Here is a 27,172-nt window from a genome sequence, read left to right as displayed (position 1 = left end):
ACCGCCGCAGCCGCAGCCGCTTTCGTCGTCGTCGTCGTCGTCGTCGTCGTCGTCGTCGCCGCCGCCGCTGCTGTCGCCGTCGTCGTCGTCGTCGTCGTCGTCGTCGTCATCATCGTCATCGTCATCGTCGTCGTCGTCATCGTTATCGTCGCCGTCGTCGTCGTCGTTGTGTTCGTGTCATCATCGCCGTTCTCGCGGTTGCTATCACGCGCGACAGTATCTTCGTCGTTCTCGTTTGCGTTTGCGGTGTACGTCGCTGTCGTTTGCGTCGCGCGTCCCTCGTCTATGCGTCAATCCTGTCCTACCGATCGTCCTCGACCCAACAACGACGGTTCGTTGTCCACGCGTTTTTCAAAGGCAAGAAATATTGTCGCGCGACATCGCGTCATCTAGTCGTCTACTCTCGTGTGAACCAGTTTCCTCAGTGAGAAGAAAAGCACCTACGCGTCGCGAAGGAAAACTCGTGGTTGGTGAATCGTTGAACGGGGGGCAGCTTGGCTGCTCCTCGAGCGAAGCCGACCAGCGTCACGCGGAACACGGACCTGTCCGCAACGAGAACGAAGTCGACGTCGAGGCCCGTATCGAGTGACAACGGTCGATTGTCATGGACACGATTGTTCCAGTGGTTGTGCACAGTGAAATTGTTACTTACGTACACGGTCCAACGTACTCCGCGAGACGCGACAGTTTACCCGAGTGACAGTGACGCTTGCGAAGAGCTGAGATACCCGTGGCTGACCCTGGATCGACGGCAGCTTCCTCGTCGGCTGGTGTTGGCAGCCGAACGAGCTAGAATCGGTACGAAAAGAAGAAGAGATCGGTCTAGTATGCGTTGACTCGTGCCGGTATCCCGAGTTCCTCGTATCTCGTGGTGTCCACGTGGCGAGAACTGCGGCGAGGAGAGAGGGAGAGCGAAGAAACGACATCTCCGAGGAACGGGCGAGAAGGAGTTCCTATTGAGAAGGCAAAAGAATAAATCTTAAGGAACGTGGTCAACAAGAGAAAGACACGTGTCCTTTAGAGAGTCGATGGATCACGGAGCGATGGATAGCGCTTCGGATCACAGCAGCCGCGCCAGTCCCGTAACCGGCAGTCCCAAACATCCACACAGCCCGTCGGCTCAACAAAATCAGCAACAGCTTCACGGGTCGCAGCACCAACCGCCACCGTCGCATCAACAACCTCATCCGCGGGACCAGATTCGCGAGCAACAATCGCAACAGCAACAGCATCGCGGCGTTCCCACGCCGGGATCGCCAACCAGAGGTTCGCCACCTCAGGGACTTCCGTTGAGTCCGCCGCCTCTTTCCGCCGGAGGAGCACCTGGTGCACCGCCAGGCATGGTGCCCCGTATGCCAGGCCTACCGCCACCGGGATTGGGCCTGTTGGGACAACTCGGCGGCATGCTCAGCGGTCATCATGGCTCGCCGCTCGAGCTGATGGCCGCCCATCACGCTGTTCTGCCTCCGAGATCGTACAACAGCCCGCCACCGATCAGTACCAGCGATCCCACAGCGAACGAGTGCAAACTGGTCGATTACCGTGGCCAGAAGGTGGCCGCGTTCATCATAGCCGGGGACACGATGCTCTGCCTACCGCAAGCGTTCGAGCTCTTCCTTAAGCACCTAGTCGGTGGCTTGCACACCGTCTACACAAAACTCAAGAGGCTCGATATAGTGCCGTTGGTGTGCAATGTCGAACAAGTTAGGATTCTGCGTGGACTCGGAGCCATCCAGCCAGGCGTCAATCGATGCAAGCTGCTTAGCTGCAAGGACTTCGACATACTCTACAGGGACTGCACCACGGCCAGGTAAACGGAAATAGATCGCGGTGCTATTTAGACTAGCAACTATCTCCTCGGCTAGGTTAAAAGGGTGAAACAGAAGGGCTAACGATCGAACGAACCTTTCTAAAGCTGGCACACGGCTTCGTATGAAATTATCCTGATCTGCCGATGATTCGCGACGATAACAACGATCGTAGGTATAGAGCCACCTACGGTTGTTTGTGCGCTTTTTGTAGCTTCTGTTGCCGAGAACGGAAGCTACCATCCTCGTGTGTATTAATAACGCCCGGTGTCGCCTCTGGGCAGCACTTTATCTTCGGCCAGCTACGTTCCTTACCGAGCTACCGGTCGACCAAAAAATATTTTAATCGCGCGTTCCCTTCTTCTCGACACGCGTTTCGTTTCCTCCTAACCGTGTTTACAGAGGACTCCTTTCTTATCGTCTATAGTCCGACTATGCTCTATCCATCGAATCGAAACGAGGAACAAATTTCATCTCTTCGACCGACTACTCTTCGACACTACTCTACTTTTACGATCGACTCTGACATTTCGTTTCGATATATTCTCCATCACCAGCCGTATCTACGGAAAAGGAGGCTGTGGTAAAGGCACGTGCCCTTGTATCTGGAATTGTCAACGGGCCTCCGTGCCAACAGGTGTCCCTTTCACGGCAGTTTCTCTGAATGAATCGTCCCCACCGACGAGACAGAGAGAAGTGGCTGTAGTACAAGCTTACCCCACCCACGAGTCAGACGGCAGACGAAACGGAATGGTAAACGGAACGAGGGGATCCGGTGTTATCGGGGAAATATTGTCCCAGACTTTAGAGTCTCCCTACGCGTCCTACGTTCCAACTATTTCCTCCTTTAACTCGGTCTGCCGTTGCTTCTTCATCTCGCCAAATCGTCGTGCTGCGTAATCGAGAATCGCCGAAAGGGCTAAGCGCAAGTAGAGTGGATTCGGTGGCGAGGCAGTGGCGTCGGTGGACAATAGTATCGCGGCGAGCAGCGCGCAGTGGCAGTCGCAACGGAAACGGATTCAGCGCGACACAGAGAGGGCGAAGGAGAAAGAGGGCCGAGGGATAGCGAACGGAGGGAACAGAGACGGAAAAGAGACCAGGGAGAGAAAGAGAAAACGGGAGGAAAGAGAAAGCTATAGGGATAGGGATCCAAATAATCCGAGTCGTAGTCACAGAACAGAGTTGGCCGAGCCGTCGGCTCGTGCGCGGGCTCTTCTTCACGCGCTCCTTCTTCTCTCTAGGGACCAACGATCTCGTCGAAATAGCGACTAAACGTTTCGTAAATTGTTCTATCGGAGAACGCTTAACCTGCTCCTCGTGCTTCGAATGGAATGTCGAAGGTATCGCGTGTAATTGATCTACGATGTATGGAACAACGCGGAATTAACGTGGTTCGTTATCTCGGTGAATACGAGAGTGTGCTAGCCAAAAATCGATTGGAAAAATGAGAGGGGCAGGATCGAGCGGGGGTGAAAGGGGCGGCAGGAGCGACGAGGGAGTATCGCCAGGAAAAATCGGATGATTAAGAGACCGCGGTATGGTTCTCGTGTGTGCGGTCCGGCCTCGTCGCGTGTACCGCTGACGTCGTTACATTCTGATAATGCACGGCAGTGGTAACAGCGGCAACGACTACACACCGATGTTCCATCCATGGACCGTTGGTCCGCGCACACAGTTACACGGTCATCCGACCGTGGCCAGCGCGCTTCTATCGCCATCGATGCAACAGCATGCACCGAGAACCGCACCGATAATTCAGGGGGATTTTTCTTGCGGTTTATAGCGTGGCACCGGCTGCGCTGCAACGCTCGCTTCCTCGTGTCCAACCACCACGTTCTCCCCTGGACCCAATCCGCGCTCATCGTCCCTTGGATCAGGGATCGAAAGTACGGTTTGACTATCGCCTACGCGAGAATCGTCGCCGCGCAGTGTCCTCGATTCCGTGCATCGAGGCTAGTTCAGTACTCTTTTCTTCTCGAATATGCCTAATTGATGCCATATACGCTCGCTAACGAGACGAGGCAATTATCCTCGTCAATTTGCTGGATTCTGACCGAGCGGTGTGGATCGCCGCGAAACGTCCGCGTGTCCCGATAGCGTTTCATCGAAAGACGCCAGAAGACGAAAAGAGAATGAAGAAGCGCGCGAGCGAGTGAACGAATAAGCGGTAGATCGCGATAAGAAACCGCGCACACGAACGAGATTTCCTCGTTTCTATCTTCTTCCTTTCCTTCTTCCTTCCCTTAAATGTCTTTCTCGGCGCGTATACGTAACCCACGAACGCAGCAGGATACGTGGGAGTGCGCGCGGCCCTGGACTATAATTCTATGCGCTATTAGCCGTTTAATTATAAAATTGTGCATAGATTAATTGGCTCCCGTAATGGCCCTAACAATGCACAGACGCGCACTCGGAGACTAACGGAGAGAGAGAAAGAAAGACGGAAGGCGGCATGGCAGGAGGGCGGCCGGGGGTTGGGAGGGAAAGGAACGAGAGTCTGGTTGCACCGGGGGAAGAAATGCGCGAGTGGGAGGTTGAGAGGAGGAGAGATCGAAAGAATATGCGCGCGAAGGAGAAAGAGAGGACAGGGGGAGGGTCACGGGGAGAGGAAGCATCGTTATTAATATTTATTTCCTTGGCTCGTTCCTCTCAACTCCTCTTTCGTTGTTGCCGTGTGCTTATGCACAATCGCGTCTCGAGTCTAGCTGCGCGATTAAAAGAGTACGCGCTTTCGAGTTAAGCGCGCGTACATGCGTGAGCTATGCTCGCGGAACGCCTCGTATGGAAAGTAGTACGATTTCCAAATCGAAGCAGAATGGAAAGGAGGTAGACACAGCAGTACCAACGATAGGCGAACAACAAGCAGAAGCAGAGAAAAGATCGTTCGTGAAATCGTGTTTTCCCAGCGAGCAATTATTCCCTGGCTCGAGTACCAAGTTCTCGTGGTTGTTCGCGACGATCGAACCCCGATGCTTCCATTTATCTTCCGCAGAGAACTTATCCGCTCGGCGATTGTATCGAATACGGCAGCTGGCTCGGCCGCTGTGCGTTTTTTTCCTTTTTTCTTTTTCGGTTTCATAACCCACGCGCGTCCAACCAGCCCGCTAGGCAGCTTTACGTTTTTAAGGGCTTCTATTATTGTCCAGGGGCCGCTTTTGACACAGATACGCGTACATTTTGTTGCAACGACGTGGCCGCGCTCATCACGGCTTTCGTCTATCAGCGTTCTCTACCGATGTTTTTCTGTTTTCACGTTGCATCCTGCACCCGGTTACAGCACGTTTTTATCACATGCATCACTCCATTGTTGTCGACTAGAATTTCGTGCACGCGTTCGCGTTTCCCGTTAACGAAGACGCACGATTCTCCTCCTCTACCGGTTTACGTCGGACCGAAAACACGTCATTCCTTCGAAATGAAATCGATCCGATGCCTTTGCTATAAATCTCATACCGAGCTTTCCTTCGAACGCTTCCGCTACCCTCCACGAAGTCGAACCCCAGCCGAGCACCGAGACGGTAATTCTCGGTAATTAATAATCTGCAATAAGTAATAATCGAGCCAGTAATCCGCCGGCCGGTGCGCCGCGACAAGCAGCGTTCTTAATTCTAGATAATTAACGTAAAGACAAACAAGAAGGATTAACCGAACCTTCTGCGTCTTTCTTTATTTTTCTACCATTCCTCATTATCGTCTTCTTCTTCCGTCTTTCCGACAATTTCCCTCGCTTTTAATCCAACTTTTCTTCTTCTGTTTCTCTCTCTCTCTCTCCTTCTCTCTGCTTTCTTCGTTTTCTCCCTTGGTTTGCACTTGTTACGAGAGTTGCTTGATCTTCCAATAATTACTTAATTTTTCCTCAAGAAAGCGATCCTCCGTGAAAAGTATTCGATTTCGCCTCTCCCCGTGGAAAAATTCTCGCAAGCTGCGAACTCGGTAGCGCCGAGTACGGAATCTAATAATAAACGCGGTAGACGATGAAATCGTTGCTCGCGAACTACGTGAATTCATAGAAGACAGGCAAGAGGGGAGGGAAGGGAAAAGTAAAGAGGAAGTCGAACGAAAGCGCCTGTGGCTAGGATCGCCGATTCCTCTCCTCGTGCAGCTCGATATGGATGCAAGTCATCTCGGGGTCGGCATTGTATCGTAACGGCGCCAGGCTCCCGTTCCCTGACTCCTTGTCTTTCTTCTGTTCGTGCCACCGATTATCCACGATATTTCCATTTATCGGTTCCTACACTTTTATCCATCCAGTTGTAAGATCACGGGATCTTGGCCGACTTGCTTTTTGGAACGCCATTGATGACGCTGAACGATTCCTTATCTGAAATATGCGCGTACGATCTGGAAATTCCGCTCGTTACAAATGCGCGTGTAACATCGCTTCAAGCGAAACAATACGAATTCTTTCGTCGCATTTAAATGCAATATACGCGTCATGTGAAATATTATTACGTATCGACTTTGTGGCACTATATATAGAACGGAGTCGTTTATACATACAATAAAATAGCGACCATAGAAGAGAAATCAAAGAGATGGTAAATGGGCGTGACGCGGTATTAATTGCTGTTACGAAGGCAAGTAACGAAAGAAATGTTTCATTTAACTTAAAATAGCTTAATTAAAAATAGGTTTAATGGGAAGAGAAAAGAAAAATGAATGGCGGGAGGGCGAGAGGGAAAGAATCAGTGGAACTAGTTCGAAGGAAGCGAACGAGCAATCGCGTATCGGCTGGTGTCGAATCGAGGCGATAGCAGCAAGTTCGATGTTTGGTAATACGATGAGAATTAAATTGTCTTCAACGGACTCTAGTGGTAAATATAGAGGAATTTCAGGAGCGACACGAGTATGCGTCTATACGTTTGTGAAAGCGATGTTTATAATTACACGGATGCCGGAAAGACGTAGCAAATTAATTGCATAAAACGACTGAAAGAGCCATTTCGTCTCCCTTCCGTTGGATTAAATCGTTCGCTTTAAACCGTGGACACGAGAATTCCATAAATGGAAGGTATAACTCCTGTTCTACTCTCGACTTTTTTATCGGGTCAGTGAGTTTGTTGGAACTTGGTGTTCTTAGAGCGATGCGAGTTACGCCTCCTACATAAATATGTATTTGCCATGTGCGCGTAGCCGAGCTTATATCTTGCAGCAGTGTGTGCACAGTAGGGTTGTTCAGTTCGAGTAAACAACCACGAGGCGTCTTTTTCTCCGTGAAACTAGGCAAACCTTTGGCCCCGCGACTTTTCGCTCCACCATCTTCTCTCCAACCGGGGCATAAAGGGGGTTCGAGTACCGTCCAAATCGCAACATCGACACCGACCATCTGTTTCGCGCGACCCGTTACTTTTCCACATTGTTCGCGCCAGCATAAATCATAGCGCAACACGGGCCGATGGAATATTTAGCGCCAGATCGCCGGCTTCTATCAACGTTTCCCGATGTTATCGCGATTACGTAGATCGTATCGGTGGTAGCTCGACGAAAAGTGGACGAACGTACGGGTGATCGATCGAGGGTGCGATCCTGCGGACGCCTCGATCGCAAAGGACGATGTTCGCCGAACCAGCTGGCCTGGAACGTTACGGCAGCTTGTCGGTAATGTCTCGAAGTTTCGGCGAGTGGAAGAAGAGACGAAGAACACGCAGAATTCGCAGTTAGACGGAAATCGATCGTTTTGTAGGAACTGGTGACCCACATTAAAACAGCTGACTACAGGCAGACCCTTGGGTATCTCGCTGTTTCCCCTGGTCCTCCACCCTCGTCGTATCAACGAGGCCTACCCTTCTAGTCGACCCTTTCCTAAAAGACAACCTTCCACTGTCGCGACGTTCCTCTCGACATTTTTGTCGTACTTAACACTCGACCCTCTGCTTCTTCAGTGCCAAGATTTATCTAGCTTGAAACCTTCTACCTTCGTACGCTACGACTCTTCGGAGCGGAGAAAAAATAATCCAGGCAACAACGTGGCCTGCGACTGCTACTGCGTACATTTGTACGGGGGATACCTCCCCTTTGCTCGGTTTTGTAATTGCACCGATTATCTGGCGGATTGAAACGGTGCTGCGTACGAGTAGAAAAGGTGGCCGGTTGGATAAGGCGGAGCGAGGGGTGGCGTTGCTGGCCGAGACAGGAGGAAGGCTGCCAAGGGGTGGTATAGAAAGAGGGAATGGGTGTGAGTCGCAACGGTACTCGGTAATTTCGAGTGATTCGTGGACGACGTCAGCGAGCATATCGCACCCCTTTCTCGAGAGGGGTTTCGTGCGCACGGCAGGCCACTCGAACTTGTTACACACGGTAATTAAACGACGCACGAGACCTCCCTGGTAGACGTTCGTTCGGTATTTTAAGCTACTGTTACAACGAACCATACAAGAATTCCCCGTTATCGTCGACCATGAAATATATTCTCGTATAGAGGGATTCGCGCGATACTACGACCGATATCCGATCAGCCAACGAACCAGGATCCTCGTTCATCGTGAGACAGAAATTCCATTTCCAATCGAAAAACAGGAGTGAATCCGCGTATACGAGCAGAGATGCCTTCGAGACTGGAATCGAAGGGTCGAGAAATTGTCGAGAAGCAATCGGAATTTCCATAGCGCACGGCTGTTTCTCGGCCGTCTAGCTCGAAGCTACTCATTCGGAGCAACGTTCGAGCCGGTAACATCTCGACGGACAACTGTAATCTAGTAATCTGGTAGCAGGCAGAGGATAGTCGGCCCTATAATCGGCACGGTTTCGCGTAGTACGTACCGCACGCTGGGATTCGCGACTCGCGGATGGAAGGATCATGTCCGTGCGGATCAGTCCCTGCCCCTTCGGGTCTCTATCTCCACTCGTAGTCGGCGGGTTTGTTTGCCAGTTACCGAGGCGAAATCGCTACCAATCGAGGCCGTTTGCCTGGCTCGCGTGCCGTCGAGTTTGGCGTAACGTCGCGCGTCAATCAACGCTAGCCCTCTCACGGACTCCCACGAGTAACGATCCCTGTACTCGACGTCGGCCCGATCTTCCGTACATGGACGCCCGTCGTGATAGGCCCCGACATACGTACAGCTTTTGAAGGGAAGCCTCGTTTCGAGTCGACACACAGTCTGCGAGTGCAAGTCGAACTCGAAGTCGGAGTCGTAGTTAGAGTCGAAGTCGGCGTTTGCCGGCTCGTCAGACACCGTCTGGAGGAACCATCTTTACACGCGTGCGGTCAGCTCGCGTGTTGCACGCACGCCTTCGTTTCTCGTTCCGCCTCCTTTTCTTCTCTATTCTCGATGCTTTCTTCGCGCAAATCTAACTTCGTTCCATCTATGTCTGCTCGGTTTATCGTCGCACAAGTCGATCATGATTTCGATATTCGAACGCGTAAGATATCGATCGACGTTGAATCACTGCGAATCGCACGAATTTCGAGCAATCTACTTTTTCGCAAGAGGTTACGAAGCTCGCGCGGAACGGAGATCCCGACACGGCTATTCTATGATACGAGCAATCGAGATAATCGCCAGTGATGTGTAATTATATCATTGTGCCAAATTACCCGGCGGCGTTCACGGTCGTCGTTACGGTTGCGGACCCCCGAAGAACGAGACTACGAGGTGTTATTAAGTGCCGACGTTGATACATCTAGTGCCGGTTCGCAACGGCACGGGATACGTCTCGTATCGACGGCAACGTCCTTCTTTTCTTACTCGAGCCGAGAGGAAAATGAGTCTGAGAGAATCGCCCGACTATGCGAAACTTCAGTAAAACAGTATAACATCGATCTGTAATGACAAAAAACCTTGTACAAAATATTCGTTCGGCATTCAAGCTAAAGAATAGCGCATTTAATAAAAAATAAAAGTTCGATGGTTGCAGTTATTGGATTATTTACCGATCGCCAGGCGTCTGTTACGAGAGGTGCGATCGGCAGTGGGCATAGACGTGTAATTACGAAGGGTTCGAGTTCTCGATGCGGTCCGCTATTTATCAACGTCGCTCATTACCGCGTCCCCGAGCTCTCTTCCGTTTAACCGAAAGAAATTGCGGCCGATCTACGTTCGAGGCCGGCCGAATTTCGCATCGCGAAATATCACGTCCAATTCGAGATTTCACGGTGCTCCGTTCCCGAGCCTGGAATTCGTCTCCATAAAAGTTTCGTACGATCGACGTTTCGAGCGAAATCTCGGTGATGTACGCGTACACGTAGGTGCGTACCGCGATCCTTGAATTATGGATGAACGGCGTTTGGTACGTAAAGAATATCGTTGTTTCGACCGCAAGTATATAACAACTTGGGGACAGGTGAGAAGAAGAAAGAGAGCGATGGAATGAGAGAGATCCTTACGGCGATCGCTATCGGCTGACACGAGCCATAAAGTACATTTTAATTCGAGCGCAGTGCGATAGATAAAGCACGAACGGGCTAGGTGAACCGCGTATGTAAGCCCACGGATCGCACGTACGGACAATCAGACTTGCAAAAGCGGAACTTAATTGGCCTCTTAACCGCGCGGGACGATGATTAATTGGCGCGGAACCGGCCACGAGACTCTAGGCACGAACTCTCCTTATCCGATTCTCGCGACGACTTGGCCGAATCTTCGCGAGATAACCGGGTCGATGCGAGTCGTTGGAAACGAGCGCGAACGCCTGTTCGTAATCGTGCATTAAATCGCCGTGAACTATCCGCAGGAGAGAGCGATCAAGTAAAATACCAAGGCGCGCGACTCGTATGCTCTCTATACAGTCTCCGAGTCTCGGTCCATTCTCTGTTCTCCGTTTGCTCGAACGATTTCCACCAGGCTGTGGACAAAGGGGCAAGGCAGTGCCGTCTCGGTCGATCGTTTTCTACCACGATAATTCCTGAAAATTTCTACCTTTAGACGCGGCCGGCAAACCGAACCTTCGATACTTACGATGTTACGCGAGAAGGAAAAAGCAGTCCTCGAGCGGTTTCATCGGCGTCCTTGGCTTTATTCGTATTCGCGCCGACGATTCTTCTCCGGTCGTCCGTTGTGAAACTACCTCGTGGAAAAAAGCTCGTAACCAGACCGAACGAGAACGACGCCTTCCTTCGTCTCGAGATACTCGCTCTCTCGTTTCTCGACGTTCTTTCGCATTTTCGTCCACTGTCGCGTCGAAAAACCCTCGTTTCGGTTAATCGTCGGCTATACTAGGAGAAACCGAACAACGGAACATGAAAACAAGCGGCGGCAACGAAACGACGGAAACCACGTCGAGGGCTAAGACGACGACGGGGGCACGCGTATTCTTGCTTCCTTAGAGAGTTCGCAAACGAGCTGCCGTTAATGAGGCGATATTTCAGTTTTTGAATAACTGACCTAGCCTGGACCAGACACACGTCGAACCGGTTTCAACAAGAGTCTCAGCTCTGTCTACCAGTAGAAACATATGTCCTGGCAACCTTCTTTCCTCTTTTGCCCATTCATTTTGCGCCGCTTCTTCCCAATTTTATCGGCCAAGAGAGAACCATTTACGGTTCCTACACCCTCGTTTCCGTTTCCATCGTCGTCGTGTTCGAATATTTCACGTTCTCGATCAACGTGTCGACGTCTATCTCTCAATTAGTTGCTTCGTTGTGTCATCGGAATGGGAATCGACGGACCGGGGATGAAAGTCGCGATCCAGCGATGAAAGATGGGAGAATTGTGGGCATAAGAGGAGGAGTAGAAACGGAGAGCTGGGGATGGGGAAGAGATACAACAAGAGGATCGAATACATCGACGAATCGAAATGAAAACCAAACAAGTCCCCTCCTCCCTTGGCTCGCGTCTATTCGTTTCTCGCTAATAATTGATAGAATAAATTAAATCATTTGTCTTGGCGGGAAATTAAAAAGGTAATTTATATACGGCGAGGGTCGGGGCGTACCTGGCCGAGTCCGAGGACTGAGAGCGCGAGAGAGAATGTGGCGAGACGAGAGACAGAGAGACGGCTGCGTACACCTACACGCGCTGACTTGTTTTCTACCGAGGAATTGGACACGAAGAACGTGTGGAAACGGGTCCCAGGATGCATCGGAACATCGTGCACGGGATTACCACCGTGTGGACGACGGAAGGGACGAAACGAACGATGAACCTTTCCACGGAGGAAAGACCCGAGGATGGAAGGGATTGAGAACAGAGACGCGAGAGGGTGAGACGCGAAGAAGAAACGAAATGTACGCGCGGCGCGGTGGCTCGTTTTGTTTTTGGTCCGTCTTTCGATTTATTCCACGCTGATGAATCAGGTGTGGCGCTCGCCTTCTCCGTCTCTCTTTTACCTTCAACGTGGAGCGCGGGGTCGAGATTACTTTTGTGGGCGGGACGCTTTCTGTCAGTGCCTCCGAGGGTATATTCAGGTATAGAAACTCTTCTCGTACGTTCCACTCGGCCGTGCATACCTTCTGCTCCCGTGACTCGTTCAGGGACCCGGAGCGCACACGTTCCCTCTTTCGTTCTTCTCGGACGTTCCGCCCGTTTAAATTGGAACACGAAACGCAAACGTCTGGCGACAAGCAGCGGCGGTACGCCGTCGAGCGTCTCCGTCGTTCACGGCGCCGGCAAACCTCGATGCGCGGCTCTCCCACGTGTTTGAAATCGCGATAAATATCAGGCAGGACGATCGAAAACGATGTTTTGACAGATGAAGCGGCGCGTCGCGTGACGGGGACCCACAGCTTCTCCCGGATCACTCGTAATCGCGGCCATACTTTCGCCATGACGGGAACCGACCAGTGCCCGATCGACTTGCACCAACATCCCAGGCGCCACTAACGATATTGGCTTAACCGTTTCGTTCCTCGGATCATAACCGATAAATAACGCCGTGTTCTAGATACGCGTTCATTCCGTTCGCATCGTCCAGACGGTGAGGAACTCGGTAGCTTTGGCAACTTAACGTGAAACGAGCGAAGAATAGATGGCAAAGGAGGGAGTGACATGGAGGGAGGTCAGTCTGACGGGCTGGCTATTCTCTTGTAGTTGCTTGAGAAAACATAGAACGCACCGATGGAATCCTAGTTTCTCGAATTTCCCGGTCGTGCTTCTTTTCTTTTAAATCGAAATTGAAACGGGGAATCGAATTGGAAAATCTGGCGCTTCGATGATTCTTCGAGAAAAGGCCGCGTCCATGGTCGGTGGTTGAAACAAACAGCGGAGAGCGAGGGGAATCGGAAAGCGGAGAAGAGAAAGAAGAAACAAAGCTCGGTCTCTCGGCGGCAGCGACGGACGATTTGTTCGCGCCGCGGGAGTTCGACTTAACGAAAATAAGCGAACTTCTCACATAACTCACTGGGGACTTGGCTCTGGGGCCTGGTATACCCTCCGTCTTCGCGTTAAACGAACCAACAAACGAATACAAATAGAAATCATTAATGGTTTTGTTTCATGGGCCTAGGCTCTCCGAGAAGAGCACGATAATGATTCGTTAATGATTCCTCGGGTTTGCTGGTCTCGGATGGAAGTTCGGTTTCTCCTTATGGTATGGGAACGTTCTTTTTATTCGTTCAGCCCATATCGGTGCAACGCGTTTCGATGGAACGAACGAGATTTCACGCGAGACTGGTAAACGATTCGTTGAAACAGTGGAACAGCGGGAGCGATTTAGAAAGGAAATCGACAGGTAGCCGATTCATCGTGCGGTGATTTCCACGTTTGCTCGATCGTGGCTCCGTTCGAATCTCTGAACACAATCAGTCAGAAAAAAAGGAACGTGGAAAGGGAAGAAGGTCGATATTTAACGCGTGACATCGAACGAACGTGGTCGGTTTTAGATACGGCGGGGTTTTCCCACTGGAAGGCTAAAGCGGGAAAGCGGCATCGTATCGATCAATGACACGAGCGTTTCGAACAATGCAACCCCGTTTCTCTATTACGGTCATCAGTCATTCGGTATAAATATTAAATTCGCTAAAAAACTGGTCGGCGTTGGGGTCGAAGTTGCATCGTCAGGCGAGTATACAATAGGCGGGGCCAGCTGATCGACATCGTCGATCGAAGGGTCCCGATCACGGGAGGATCTCTGCGTTCCTAGAATCGATTCCGTGCGATTCTCTGCCGGTCGCGTCGCCTCGATACGCTGGACTTCTTGGACGGCGTATGGGCGCGTATAGGCCTCTGCCGATTTCGTTCTTCCATTCAACATTGCGTCGTGGCAACAGCTTTTTTGTTTCTGTTCCATCTTAAACATCTGCCTCTCCCCATGGATCTCCCCAACGAAAAGCAGATTCTTCTGGCTGCTTCGTTCTGCGCCGCGCGTTCCTTCGCTCTTGATCGACAATGAGCGAGGAATCGTGGCTGCGTTTTTCCTTCGACGAGCAGCCGATGACCAAAGACGGGCCTCATTGTCGCCGTAACGGGCAACAAAACTAATTTCGCCAAAGAGGTCTTTGCCAAAGGGAGGTATTGTGGGTCCGGAGAAACGGCCGTTTAGCGCTCGATAATGAAGCGTATCTCGGCTCGGACAGGAAGATCGAGCACGTCCGCGCTGTGCACACCGAGCACTCTTCTCGAGTGCAGGTTCGAGGGCACTCGAGTCGGAGAATCGAACCGAGGACCAGTCGAGAAGAAACGCACCGGTCCCCTTCTATCCATGGACAATGCGTTTGATCATTGTAACGCGTCGCAATTACGTGGTCGCGAGCACGGATCAAAAGCGAAGAATTTATCGGCACTCGAGAGAGAGAGAGAGAGAGAGAGAGAAAGAGATCGCGTACTTCTTTTCGTTTCTTCTCTCACGGCCTCTACGGCTCTTTCTTTTCCCTTTGATCCTTCTCTTGTACTCGGTAGAGGATGGTTCCTCCCGTGACGGAAAGGAAAACAGGAAGCCAGATGGAGGATCGAAGCGCGTTAGCGTCTAACACGTTGGCGGTAGTCGGCGAATAATCGCTTTTGCAGGTATACGCGAGCACAATGAGACTCGGCATTAATTAACGAGGAAATTAGCATTGCCGGGGTTAGCGAACGGCAGTGATTACGTTTTAATGATACTAACCATCAGTGCGGTAGTAACAGTAGCAGGCGGCAGACACCAGATAACTACGCGACTACGATTCCTCGGGTTGTTGGCTCCATGTCGAGCAACTCGGATCTATCTAACATCTACTCCTATTTTTCGCGCTCTACCTTCTTGCTTCGCTTTGCCTCTCGTCTTACCTCTACCTCTCTGAATCGTGCGATTCCTGCAATTACCACTTGCTCCTTTTTTCTTTCTTTCTTTTTACCTTTTGTTGTTTGCCTAGTTTCTTTCTTCGATGGCACAGAGAACTCGGTGAAACGATAATATTCGTACATTAGAAATTTTCTAGGCTATTTATTACGTTGGCAAGTAGAGTCGGTCGTGTCTTTTCGAAAATTCCTTTCGTAACGTTTAGAAGATCAGGAACGTTGCGAAAGATCAGGAGGGCAGTCTGGCACGTGCGCGTCAGAAAAATGCGACACGAGAAGGCAGCGTCGAAAGGGATCGAATGGGATGAGTGGGGACGATACCGGACGAGAAAAATCACGCGCTATCAGCTGGATGGTCGAACAGAGAAATCTCGCGGTGTTCTTAATTAGCTTCCTCGGCTAAAGGGGAACGTAGTAGCGCGTCTCGCTTCGTGTTGCCTCGTGCGCTCATTAATATACGAGAACGCCAGCCGGGAATACGTTAACACCGCGTTAACGCGTACGCGGTTACACACTCGAGTCTGTTCCCGTCTACCGAAAAATCGAGCCTCTTTCTTATACTTGGAACTTTTTTGCAATTTGCATGCCGGGTAATCGTTGATCGCTCGTCAGAACTATGATTGCACGTTGTTAGGCTTTTTATTTCCTGATTTGTAACGAGCCGAATGAAATGTTGAAGGAAATTGAAGCGCCACATAATTAACGGACACGTCACTCCGGCGTGGGTATACCTAGCCATTTCAGCTAAAATAGTCGGCAATCAGTGGAGATTGCCTATTGCTTCGTCGACTATTTAATTAAACCAGGTCATGGTGACTCGCGTTTTGTCCGCGTTCCTCCTCGACTCACCGTAATTCGGCAAATAAGTACAGAACGACCTTTTCCCCCGCGTTAACCTGTCTTGTATTTCCCCGATGTGATCGATGTTGGAATTGGTAAGGCGCCGTTTTTCCTCGATATCTATCTCGATTGCTTCGATTGTCATGGCACGAGAACAAACTGAAACGATCGTAAAACGGAGAAGGAACGGCAAACAAATTAAACAATGGACGTCGTGTTCGGATCTCACGGCAGAATAGTGTCGCTGAGGACCGTTACGCATGGTGTGCTCCCGATCGAGACTCCGATCCTGTTATTTCTCTGTTTCCCTCGCGCCTTCGTACACGTACAATTCGTTCCGCGTGTTTTTCAGCCCGCGAGATAATCGTTACCCGGTAATTAGCGATTACGCTGTCCCGCTCCCGTACACTTTGTCTCGGTTAGGCCGAGTACGGCACGGTCGAAGATTTTCCGCTCAAGCCGCAAGACGGAACGCGCAAGGAGTCATGCGTAACGAATCGCATGCTGGAAACCTGTTTGTCACCGTGTCGTAGAAGGATGCGTCCGCGGAGAAGGCCGGAACCGCGTGTCACGGATACACCACGCTTCGCATACATTATGTATGAGCGTCCTCTGCCTTCTCCTCTTCCTCCTCCTCTCTCTCTCTCTCTCTCTCTCTCTCTTTCTCTCTCTCTCTCTTTATTTCTGCCCCGCCTTTTACCGGTCGTTGTCTATATCGCCAGCTCGTCTGCCAGCTTACGCGTCGACCAATTTTCCATCGTCTTTCCGTGCGGACGCCTGTGTTCGATATTCCCGAAGCGGCTCGCGTACGCCCGCTTTAATCCGATAGTTGTTCCGCTCTTGTGTCCCCGGCACACGGAACTTCTCTTTTTTTTTTACGGCTCATACCACGCTCCAGCGTACCTGAAAGATCGCGTCGCATAATCGCGCCGCGGGTGCCGTTCCGCATCCCTCTTGAACGAGAGGTGCCCAATTTCTCGCCCCCGTCGATCGCGCGACGGGTGGTAGATTCTTTGCTTCGCAACAAACGTTACCGCCACCGGCAAATGGTGGACAAAATGCACCCTAAATGTCCCATGAGCGTCTCTCATTCTCTCCCCGCTCTTCTTTTCCTCGCTCTCCACCCCTAAGGTCTCTCGCCCTGTGAAATCGCTTACGCCCCGATTATCGTGGCAAATAGAGCCAGCCTGGATTTCACGCATCCCCGAATTATTTCAGACACGTTTGCACGACTAAAAGAGACGCGTCGAGCGTCGTTGGCCTTCTCCCCTTGTTTCCCTGTTTCCCGAGGAGAGCTCGTCGCGAAAACGATACGAACCCCCTTTTACGCGTCACCCCGCCATGCCTCGCCCCGTCTCTCTACCGATTCTAATAATCACGGTGCTCACAATTTTCAGGCTCTCGAGCTTTCTCGCGGGAGTCCGCATACCGTTCTTTTCTTTGTTCGCTTCGGGAAACGAAATGGAAATGCAATAAAAAGTTGTAATCGAGCCGGGTCGCAGGCCGACGAAACGATATCCGTTTCACGGTGAAACGGGGAACGTACTAAGTCGTCGTCGCTTTCCATCGCGAATTCTCATTACCCGAACCCGAGAAACGCTTCGCTCGCTTAAAAAAGATGGAATTTAAAGCGAGTTAAGCACCGTGGAGCGACGCTCGTTTCGTTTCCTAGTTTCCCGATTTCTTCCGCGTTACGTAACACGTTTCGAATTCCAGTATACGCTCGCACATGAAACTGGTCGAGTCGAATCGGGTCCGCCGATTATTTAACGCGCTCGAATTAGAGGCTATATAGGAGAGACAGGCGTGAAATACTCGAAACGTTTGCCGCGTTTCATCGTGTCGACAATTGGAACGATAGGTTCGAAATACGTGGGGAACGCGTGATCGAACGTGGCCCGGTTCGCTCCCCGGATCGACACGTTCCTCGGCCTAGTAAGGACGTCGTTACGTTATAATGCGACGTTACACCAACGAGCTGGCGTTTTCGTCGGGTTGTAATTTATTCGAGGCCACCCTGTAATTAGCGGGTAGCCCCAGAGCGTAATATCCCCACTCTGGTCGCGTTCTCTGGATTCCATTTATCACAAATCAGCAGCTGCCTCTGCAAACTCGTGGTTCGGCCTCTGCGTGGTAACCTCTGCTCCGCATCTCCCGTTGGTATTTACGCTTCCAAGTTGGAGACCACGGGACAGGATGACGCGTTCCGTTTTCATACCTGTTTTAATATTCCCCTCGTTCGCCTAAGATAGTTTCGCGTCAACTTTTCGGTTTTGAGGTCGTGGAAAATATGTCGCCCAGACCTCTCTGCTCGACGCTGGCTGAAATCAAACGGGAGTAAATCGTCCGGCGAATTCGGACGACGCTAGTCGGGCGCGCGACGATCGTCAGCGAAAGCAATCGAGCGAATGCCTCCAATTTCCTCTCCGTTCTTTTGTCCCCATTCGTTTCTCTGTTTCTCTCTTTGACGTGGTTGCAGAGGGCGCAACGCAGCAACAGGTGTCCGCGGGGACATTCGCAGAAACGCAGAGGGTGCGAGAGACGGTGGAACGGCGTAGAGGGTGAAGGCCAAAGGGTGGTTCGAGAGCAGGGCGAGAGAATTCCTCCTCTTTATTTATGAGCTTTTTTATTCGACTTGTTGAACGCCTTCCTGCTCTCTTTTTCCCTTTATCTCGCTTCATTTCCTGCTTTTCCCCGTTCTGTCTCCGTTTTATTCGCGTCCCTCGGTTCGCCTGCTAATTCCACGAAAGTCACAGCTCCGACTCAGTGTCATGGTAGGGAAAATATCCTCCTCGTCGCTGGCTCCAGACATACAAGTACTTTGCAACAGTAACCAGAGATATTTCAGGCTAGCTTCAGGTAGACGCTGCTCTAAAGAGACGTAAGGAGCGGATAGATACGATTTGGGCGTAATCCGTCAAAGAGTTCTTTCAACGTCCGTCGGAGCGATTTATCTACGATCTCCATTAAAGTTCAGTTAACGCCCTCTTGCTTCTCTTCTTTCGCCTTTTCTTTCCTTTCTTCTCCTGCTCCCGTTGCTTTTTTTCTCTCGCGCGCGACCACTCGGCCGATCTGCTTCCGCGGCATTGGAGAAACCTCTCGCACCGTCTTCAGTCAGCGATCCGAATCCGACACTGAAACGGATCTCCCCTTTCTTTTTCGGCTTTTCGGATTTGTCCGGAGCCTCCGAGACCAGACCTTTGGAGGAGAAGTGTCAATTATCTTTGCGCTTCCGTTACTTCGGTCAAAGATCAACGGATCGCGGTTCCAAGTTTCTCGACTGTTTCGTCGCGTTTCACGCAACGAAGAGCCTCATTTTCCGCGGGCGATGGACCGTTTTAACACCGACTAACCTCCGGACGCTATTCTTTTCCTCTCTTTTTCATTTTGGTCGTTTCGATCGATCCCGCTACAAGTTTTTCGACACTTCGAAGCGCAGCCACTAACGCAATTGGCGCAACGTTCGAGCGATCCTTTTCGAGATAGCAAAGAAACACGCGTTCGCGCATATCGTGTAATGTTACGTTCATTAAAGATGGACGAGGCTGCGTATATGTACGTAGCCGTGAGTTGGGGATACGTTTCTCACAACCCTTCGGTCTTACGTTAGACGTAAGCCCCCTCGAAATCCCCATCGTCTCCCCTTTCTCTTCACCGCCGTACTCGTTCTGCGTCACCCTTTCTACCCGCCTACTCGGAAAGGTATCGAGTTACTCCCAACATAATTCCGTTAATTATGATTTCGTAGGACGATTTTCCCTCGGAGCTCGAACTCGCGTTCCTACGAGTTTCACGTCTGTTCCGCGAAATTCTCGTTTCACGCTGCCATGGAGATCAGGGACGGCCGATCTCGAACGTGATCGCGTCTATGGACCTTCTATGGTCGAACGTTCCATCGTCTACGTTCTTCGTAACGAAATGAACCGCCCCTTCCGTCATTCTCGTCGAAAGAACCGATTCTCGTACTCCGAAGGGTGGAACGCGAGGCACAAAGTCTGCTCGACGCGAGGTGATACCAATAAGACGGTAGGTGGTAGCAATTTAAACCTCATAAATGCAAAATCGCGCGATGATTGCATTCATAAAGGTCGGGGCGCGTAGGCAGAGGCGAACGTTTTCTCGGTCTCCTTCGCTGCTGGCATCTAGCGCGTGGAGGTAATTTACATTGATATTTATGCCGTGTCATAACTGGGGCTTCGCCGCTCGCCACGGAACGGATTGGTATCGCTAATCCCCCGTCGTGCCGGGGGGTTGTTTTAATTGAAATCTTACTCGCTACCTCGACTCGCCTCGACGATTCGCGTCGGGGATAAGAAGGGAAGGACGCATGTTGCTCGTATTCGCGGTACACCAAGGGGTTAACGAGGGAACGTTACACGTGTCTCGGGGTTCTTCGCGGTACTTCTTTAGTTGAAATATCCGTGAACTTACGAAACATCCCATTTCGTCCGTTAATGGAAATCAAAGAAAGGGGACAAATCTTATTGTCGCGGTGTCGAGAGGAATCCCTCGGGCGGCGCTAAGAATCGACGTACGATGAATCTCGGATAGGTGTACGCAGGCGCGTACATACGTAATTCACGATGCTCCCGGCTAATATTATTCTGCTTGGGGTTGCTCCGGCCCGCTGCGCGTTTTTCGGAACGACGAAAGTTGCGTAATTTCGCGAGATCGTCGCGCGAGCCGAAATGTCAACCGCGAGACCACTAAAACGAGAGAAACTTTTAATTTGTTCATTTCGCCAGGCTCAAAGGGTCGGCGAATGAGGCTTATTAAAATTTATACGAGCCCTCAGCCTCTTTCTGCCACCTTATCTCATTCCCCTTTCTCTTCGTCCTTTTCTACCCTTTCTCGCCGGTACGGAACAACGCGAGATTTTTTTTTCCTTTTACGATACCACCGTTAAACGTTTTCATTTCGCTTGTTAGGCTGTACGAGCGTACGAAACCAACCGTAACATCGGAGAATCCGAGCTTTACCTTCAAGAAACATTTTGATTGTTAATCCACTGTCTCCGTGGATATTACACGGCAAGAGAAAAAAGATTGCGAGGGGGAAGTACAAGACCGCGGTTTGTTCTCGAAACGAGAGGCGTTCGCCCTTTAATCCTTGAGACAATAGCCAGACGGGCGACAAGAAAGAGAGAGAGCAAGCTTTTCCCTTGGCAAAGGGTTGCAAGTTCGCTTCGACCCCCGAGGTCCGCCTCATCCGTCGTTCTCTTCTTTCTCTCCCGCCACTCTTCCCGGGCGTGCTAATATTTTTCGAAGGGTTGAAATCTAATTTTTTTCAACCCCCGACAAAATTCTCGGCCGCGGTTCACGTTCGTTTTCCTCCTGCTTGATGCGCCGTCTCGTCTTACCCCGTTCCGCACCAGCAGGGAAGATGAGTCGACGAAGGAGGGAGTAGCTTCGCTCCCAATAGACATAATAAAAACGCCATCTGAAATATGCATCCCTTAATAAAACTGTCCAATTAGGCGAAAATGGAATTAAGTATTTAGGGGGTGTCGGAGAAGACTTTTCCGCTGGGTTCTCAGGTGCTCCCGGAAACCCTTTTACGAAAAGATTAGGTTCTTAGACCTTCCCTTTGACCGCTTGACGAAGAAACGAACCGTCGGAGAGGGTTTGGAGGAGAGTCGGAGAATGGTGGGCAAGAAAAAGAAGGAAAGGAGAAGGTCGACTAACCAAAAGGAGCAAGGAGGAGAACGCGATGGAAGGAGATCGCGCCAGGTTCGCCGTCGGACGGGACTTGAATTATTTATGGAAATGAAATTCTTTCGTCGCTTTTCCTCGTGGTTCTGTCCACGACTTCGATTTATCGTCGCAGTTTCCTTCGCTTTATTCGCTGCAGGTACGTCGACTAATTTGTCCGGTGATGCGGCGGTGTTCGCGGTGAGACGCTTCGCAACTGCGAAACGACCGGGTTCCGGCCGACTTTCGGGAAGGATCTCGAGGTTGATCGTACGTCCGGGATTCGTCGTGTATTCGTTTCGATCCATCTGCGAAAGCGAGAGCCGCGCGAAAGTACAAGGGGCAAGATCGATGGAGTGGCGGGTCCGAGGGCTCGTGGCAGGGACAGCTTGGTCATTTATAAAATTAAATCCCTCGAATATTTCAGTCGTACAAATCCCTGGGCTGGCAACGGCGGAAGGGCTGGCAGTCAGGCAATCGTAAAAATTCCACGAGGTCTGGACGCATTGGAAATCCGCGTAATTAACCGAAGGAATTCCAGGGTATACGCCGGGGGGTCGATTAAAAACGCGAGCAACGCCTACAATGAAACGGGAGGGAAGTTCTTTCTCGCTCGTGCCGCCACGTGTACTTCCTCCGTGCGCCCCACTCTTTCCTCGGCTTCTTCATTTTTTTCGCGTTTCCACCTTTCGTTCAAATGGTTCCGCAACGATGCGCGTTCCCCGATGCTGGATCCCCGGTTGGAAAATATTTTCAATCCCGGTTTGTAGTCGAGTGGTCGATCGACCAAAATCCTGCCTAACGTTTCCCTCGTTTCTCCGCGCTTTGCCTTCGTTTCATTGCGATCGTGTCGGGTCGTTGCGATCGACACGGTGCTGCTGCCGCGATTTTCCAGCCCAATAGTCGAAGTTTACTAGTATACGTAGACTGGAAGGACACGTTTGTAATATATACGACAGAACACGATTTCGATGGAACGTTGCCCATTAATTTCAGGCTATAGGATAGTTCTGGAGGTGAGCATAATTAATACTAATCATTGGCATACCGTCTGCGTGTCCGTGGAACCGCGAAGAAAACGCACCAGCGACGAAGAAGAGCAACGACGCGACGAAGGAAAGAGGGTTCGGAAACGGTGTTGTGTCCGTGGCGTGGCGTGGCGAGAACGAATCTAACGTCGTTGCCGGGTAAATTTATACGACTAATACACGGGACTCGGGGGTCTTAATATCCAACGGGCGTACGATGAAAGCAGGCGAGTTTAAAAAGTGCAATATCACGGAATACATAAATGCGAGATGAGGCGATTTGAATGAAAACCAAATAAATTTCGCCAGCGACTCGTTCTCTGCCCGTCCGTGTATCCAATTTCGCTTTCGCGCTGGTTTCATTTATTTTATCCCGGCCGTCACGCGTCTTCTTTTTCCACCAAGATTTCCTCCGTCTTAATTGCCGCGTACAAGCGCGCTAACCCATATCTCCGCGAGCTGAGCTAGCGGACTTCGATAGCGGCCACGAGCCGGAAACGAAACGACGTTCCGATCCTCGCGGCGGAGGTCGTTAACGCGATTCTTCCTCTCTTCTTTTTCTTCTTCTTTCCCCTTTTCTGTCTTTCTCTGCAGCGCGAGTCATCTCCATGTGCTGGCCGCGTACGCCAGACGTGTGCGCGGACCGAGGCTGACGTCTCAAAGGTAGGAAAGAGGGAGGAGGCCCAGAGAGCATTTCGTTGGATTCGCAAGATTCCGAGTTACGTTCGTCGAACCCCTCTGGGATCGCGCGAGCGTGCTACTTTCGATGGATGCTCACTCGATACGACGAGATACGAGTATTGCGGGGATCGAGATAAAAGAACCGAGTGGGTAGAACGTGACGAGACAATGGATCACCGGTCCACTAGCCATAATACAATCGCATCAGCATCTAGCCGTATTGTTTGCCTTGCTTTGATATCAGCCCGGAGCTCTCGATTCCTTTCCCGACGCTCGTGCTCTCCTTCTTTCTCCCCGACGCCTCTCCCTCCTTCCTTCGTTCGATTGTCGACAGTCGACAACTAAGAGAGCCGATATCCGACAGCTAGACTTCGTTCCCGTTCCCCTTTCGCGTTCTCACCTACTCTAGTCCCCGCGATACTCTTTCAATCGACGCGACGTTGGGACGTTTTCGAAATTTCACCCTGGCCTTGTTCGCGCCCTCGGTTCGTCAGCGATTTTTTTTCCTCCGATTCGATCACACGACCGAGAAGGCGGGAGAAACGAACAGCGAGCAGCGAGCAGGTAGCGATAATAACGGAACAGAGGTGTCGCGGCGGAAATTCGCAAGAAAGAAGCGCAACGAAATGGAAAGGGAGAAGCAGTTAGTTAACTCGAGTTCTCGCCGAGTTCGTATAGATAATAAACCATGATAAATTCGTAACGTAACCGTGCAAGTATCCGCGATGTGGGCGGGCCGGCTTCGGGACTGCCGCGGAAGGAGTACGGACCGTGGTTCGATTTAAAAAGACTGTCTATCGTAAATAGTCTTAGTCGCATTTACCTTCGATTCGCGTATACTTTCGTTTTTCTTCCACCGACGGGAAGCGAGTCGATGAAGGTCAATCTCTCGAGACACTCGATACTCGCCAGAACGAGTTTATCGAACCCATTTGTGCGAGACAAAGATCGGTGATCGATATCGCGCACTCCATTTTTCATATTTCATCGGACGATCGATCGATCGATTCGGCGGCGAATTTGATTTGCCCTGGAGCGACCAAATTTTCAAGAAAATTAGGGGAGTTGGAAGAGATCAAACGACCGAAGAAAGGTTCGTTTCTCACGGTAGGCTGCTTCCTATCGCGGTTACCTTGCGACTTCGCGATCGACTCTCTTTCTCCTTCTATGCCCGTCTCTCTACGTACGTTCCACTCCCTTTGGATCGAAAAGGAACAGCTCCGTCAGAGATTAAACGATAGAATTCCGTGGCTCCCTTCCAGCGACGTTTTCGCGAGATCGCTGGTGGCTCTCGACAAATTAGTACAATTAGAATCCCTCAAAGAAAATTGATAAATTCCTTCGGAACAATTTCTCGACTCATTTCACCCGGTGCACCCTTCGACGTTCCACGGATATCCTCCGTATCGTCGAAGTTACTCGCGCGAAAACTTCTCTTCGTCGAGCCAGCTGCGCCGAACGAAGGTCGATCTCGAGTAGGAAGAAGTTGTGTTCTATCCTGTGTTTTCGTATTTACGTACACGAAATCTGAATTCTCGGGAACCACGCGACGCAGAACGCGTCGAACGTTCGGGTGATTAATAAGAAACGATGCGACTATTAATTTGATTTACGATCTGGCCTGGGTCTGGAGTGGCGAGAGGAAAGGCTTTAATTTGTTGCTCGCCAGACAGAAGTCAGTCGTGTTCCACGCTTGACACGCCGCGTTTCGAGGCTACGTCGCGTCGCGTCGACGCTTCGCTTTGTTTTGTTTCGTTTCGTTGGCCAGTTCCTTTCCACCAGTATTGCGACCGTGTATTCTTTCAAATCCATGTTACCACGGACATCGGTGCTAGTATCTGCGACGCACGACCGCGTTCTCGATAGGCGTACACGGCTGTCGACGATATTCTATTCGTGCAGCCGTCGAAGATTCAAGGTAAGAGAAGGAAACGCATTCTCCCGTCATATTTTCGTCGATCCTTTGAATAAAAGCGTCAGATTCCTCTTAATTACAAGTACGATTGTACTCTTCTGGTTGCATACGAGTCGGGAAACAAAGGTCTTTGTTCCACCCAGCGAGAAAGTTTCTTTATCGCGGTATCGCGATTTACACGGCTCGACGAGTATCACGGCGAAGCATTCGGTAGCAAATTCGCGAGTTTCTCGATAATCGATGGGAGCAGCCTGAAAAAACCGTGCCTCGTTTCCTCCACTCGTCTACGAAGAATGTATATGTATCCACCGGTGAAGATTCGCAGGTTCGCACCCGCGGGATTCACGGCGATTAATTGTAATACCGTTTCCGAGAGCGTGCGAAGTAACGAGTTCTTTGCCTACCGTGCGAATGCACCGTAATGCAGCAGACTCTTATCCAAACGAGATCGTCGGCCACGAGAGCGGGGGAAATGGGAATTAAAAGAAACATCCGACGCACAATCGTCCTCGTTTGCGAGTGTGCACGCATTCGTATCTCTTTTCTCGCGGAATACGACGGAGAACGCCACTCCTTAAAACTAGTCTCGTTAACACCGTAGTAAATCGTCTGCATTCGTAGAAAAGTTTCGGGGCGTTTCTTTCAATGAGCGACCGTTTTCTCGGCGGCGTGGGAACGTCTTTGCGAAACTGGTCCAAATTGCCAGGCAAACGAAGGAAAGCCTGCCACGCGTTCTGCCCTCGGCCCCTTCGGGAACCCTACTCTCCTTCTGTCGGGTTTCTCCCGTTGCTCCTCCACACTTCCGTGGCTTTCTTCGCTCCGCTTTTACCCCTTTCTCTCTTTCTCTCTCTTTCTCTCTCCCTCCCTCTCTCGGTCGCTCGCTCGCGCTCTCTCTCCTTCTTCTTCGCTCTGACTCGTCTCGCTGTTCGCCCAACCTCGCTTCCGCGAGCCACCAGCAAGCATTAAGAGCTCCTAGATTTATTTATAACTACATTTACGCGCATGCCACGCTCGCGCAACCCTTTCGAGCACTGCGAATTATTACGTTTATGCGAACGGGATAGGGAGGCCCGCCCTCGTATTCTCAACTCGTTTCCCCTTCCCCTTGTAAAGAACTCATCGAAGAAGCCCGTCGAGAATAACTCTGACGAACTTTCTGCATTTCCTCGACGTTCTCTTTTTCGACTCCGCTTATCGTCTTACTCGTGGTTTCTCGTCGAATCGTATATCGAACGGGTTCGTTCACATACGGGCAAATAGCAAAGGAAAAACGCGTTCCCCGCTGGCGCTGTTCTCTCAAAGCGTGGTCGCGTTTTAACGCTCGAACACCGAGCGGTGGTTACCGGTACAAGGCGAACGCCGTGTGTACGCTGTCTCGCGGAGCGGATGAACGTTAAACAACGTTACCTTTACCGCGTCACGTATATTTGCTCGAATAAACTTTCCACTTGACAAACTGTGGCTCACCGTTGATATATACGTACGCGTACGTGCGTTCCTCGTTCGTGGAATCAGCCTGCCCTCGGCTGCGTCTCGCGCACCCACGGCATACCATCCTTTCGTCGAGAATTATTCGGGCTTTACGTCAAGCCTTACGACGTCCCTCGAGCTAAGGAATCTAATTTGAGCGATGTACGACTATACCAGCGCGATACGAACCTAACGCACCTTCCTAAGCTCTTTCTCTCCCTCGTATCCCACCTTTCTCCTCCTCTTTCGGGATGTGCATGCTTGTATCTCGAATGTCGTGCGAGGTATTTCGGTCGAAGACATCGTTTTCACGAAACTTGATTAAGGAAATGGACGGTGGTGTTTGTGAATTGCGTTTAATATCGCGAACAATACCATTTTGGCTTTGTGAATCGTACCATGTTATCTGCAATATGCGATCTTATTTCTTCGATGATCTTTCTAATACCAATTTCGTATGGGTTAAATAGAAAATATTTTACAATTGATTTTCATCGAATATCACGTATTCCAAGCTATGCACACACTTTGAAGCACCGCGATTTCCAATCGAGAATCGAATATTCTGCGTACAAGGAAACGTCAGAGGGAA

At 50.9% G+C, this 27,172-nt stretch overlaps 1 protein-coding gene across 7 annotated transcripts in view; it reads left to right on the top strand.

The window, feature by feature from the left end:
• The first annotated feature begins 132 nt into the window (after nucleotides 1-132).
• The window catches only part of LOC117238016 (dachshund homolog 2), a 143,952-nt gene continuing 116,912 nt past the window's right edge, over nucleotides 133-27,172 (top strand). For 5 of the 7 annotated variants that reach the window (XM_033502517.1, XM_033502522.1, XM_033502521.1 and 2 more), the window contains exon 1: nucleotides 133-1,810. In XM_033502517.1, coding sequence (XP_033358408.1) covers nucleotides 1,029-1,810 — 782 coding nt within the window. In that variant the 5' untranslated portion in view covers nucleotides 133-1,028. The remainder of the gene's footprint in view (nucleotides 1,811-27,172) is intronic. The other 2 variants (XM_033502516.1, XM_033502515.1) reach the window with 1 other exon arrangement.

Source organism: Bombus vosnesenskii, unplaced genomic scaffold (assembly GCF_011952255.1).
Source record: "Bombus vosnesenskii isolate JDL3184/JDL3185 unplaced genomic scaffold, Bvos_JDL3184-5_v1.1 scf7180000013431, whole genome shotgun sequence".
Taxonomy (NCBI): domain Eukaryota; kingdom Metazoa; phylum Arthropoda; class Insecta; order Hymenoptera; family Apidae; genus Bombus; species Bombus vosnesenskii.
The sequence above is the reverse complement of the archived record's forward strand: the minus strand, read 5'-3'. Positions and strand labels throughout refer to the sequence as shown.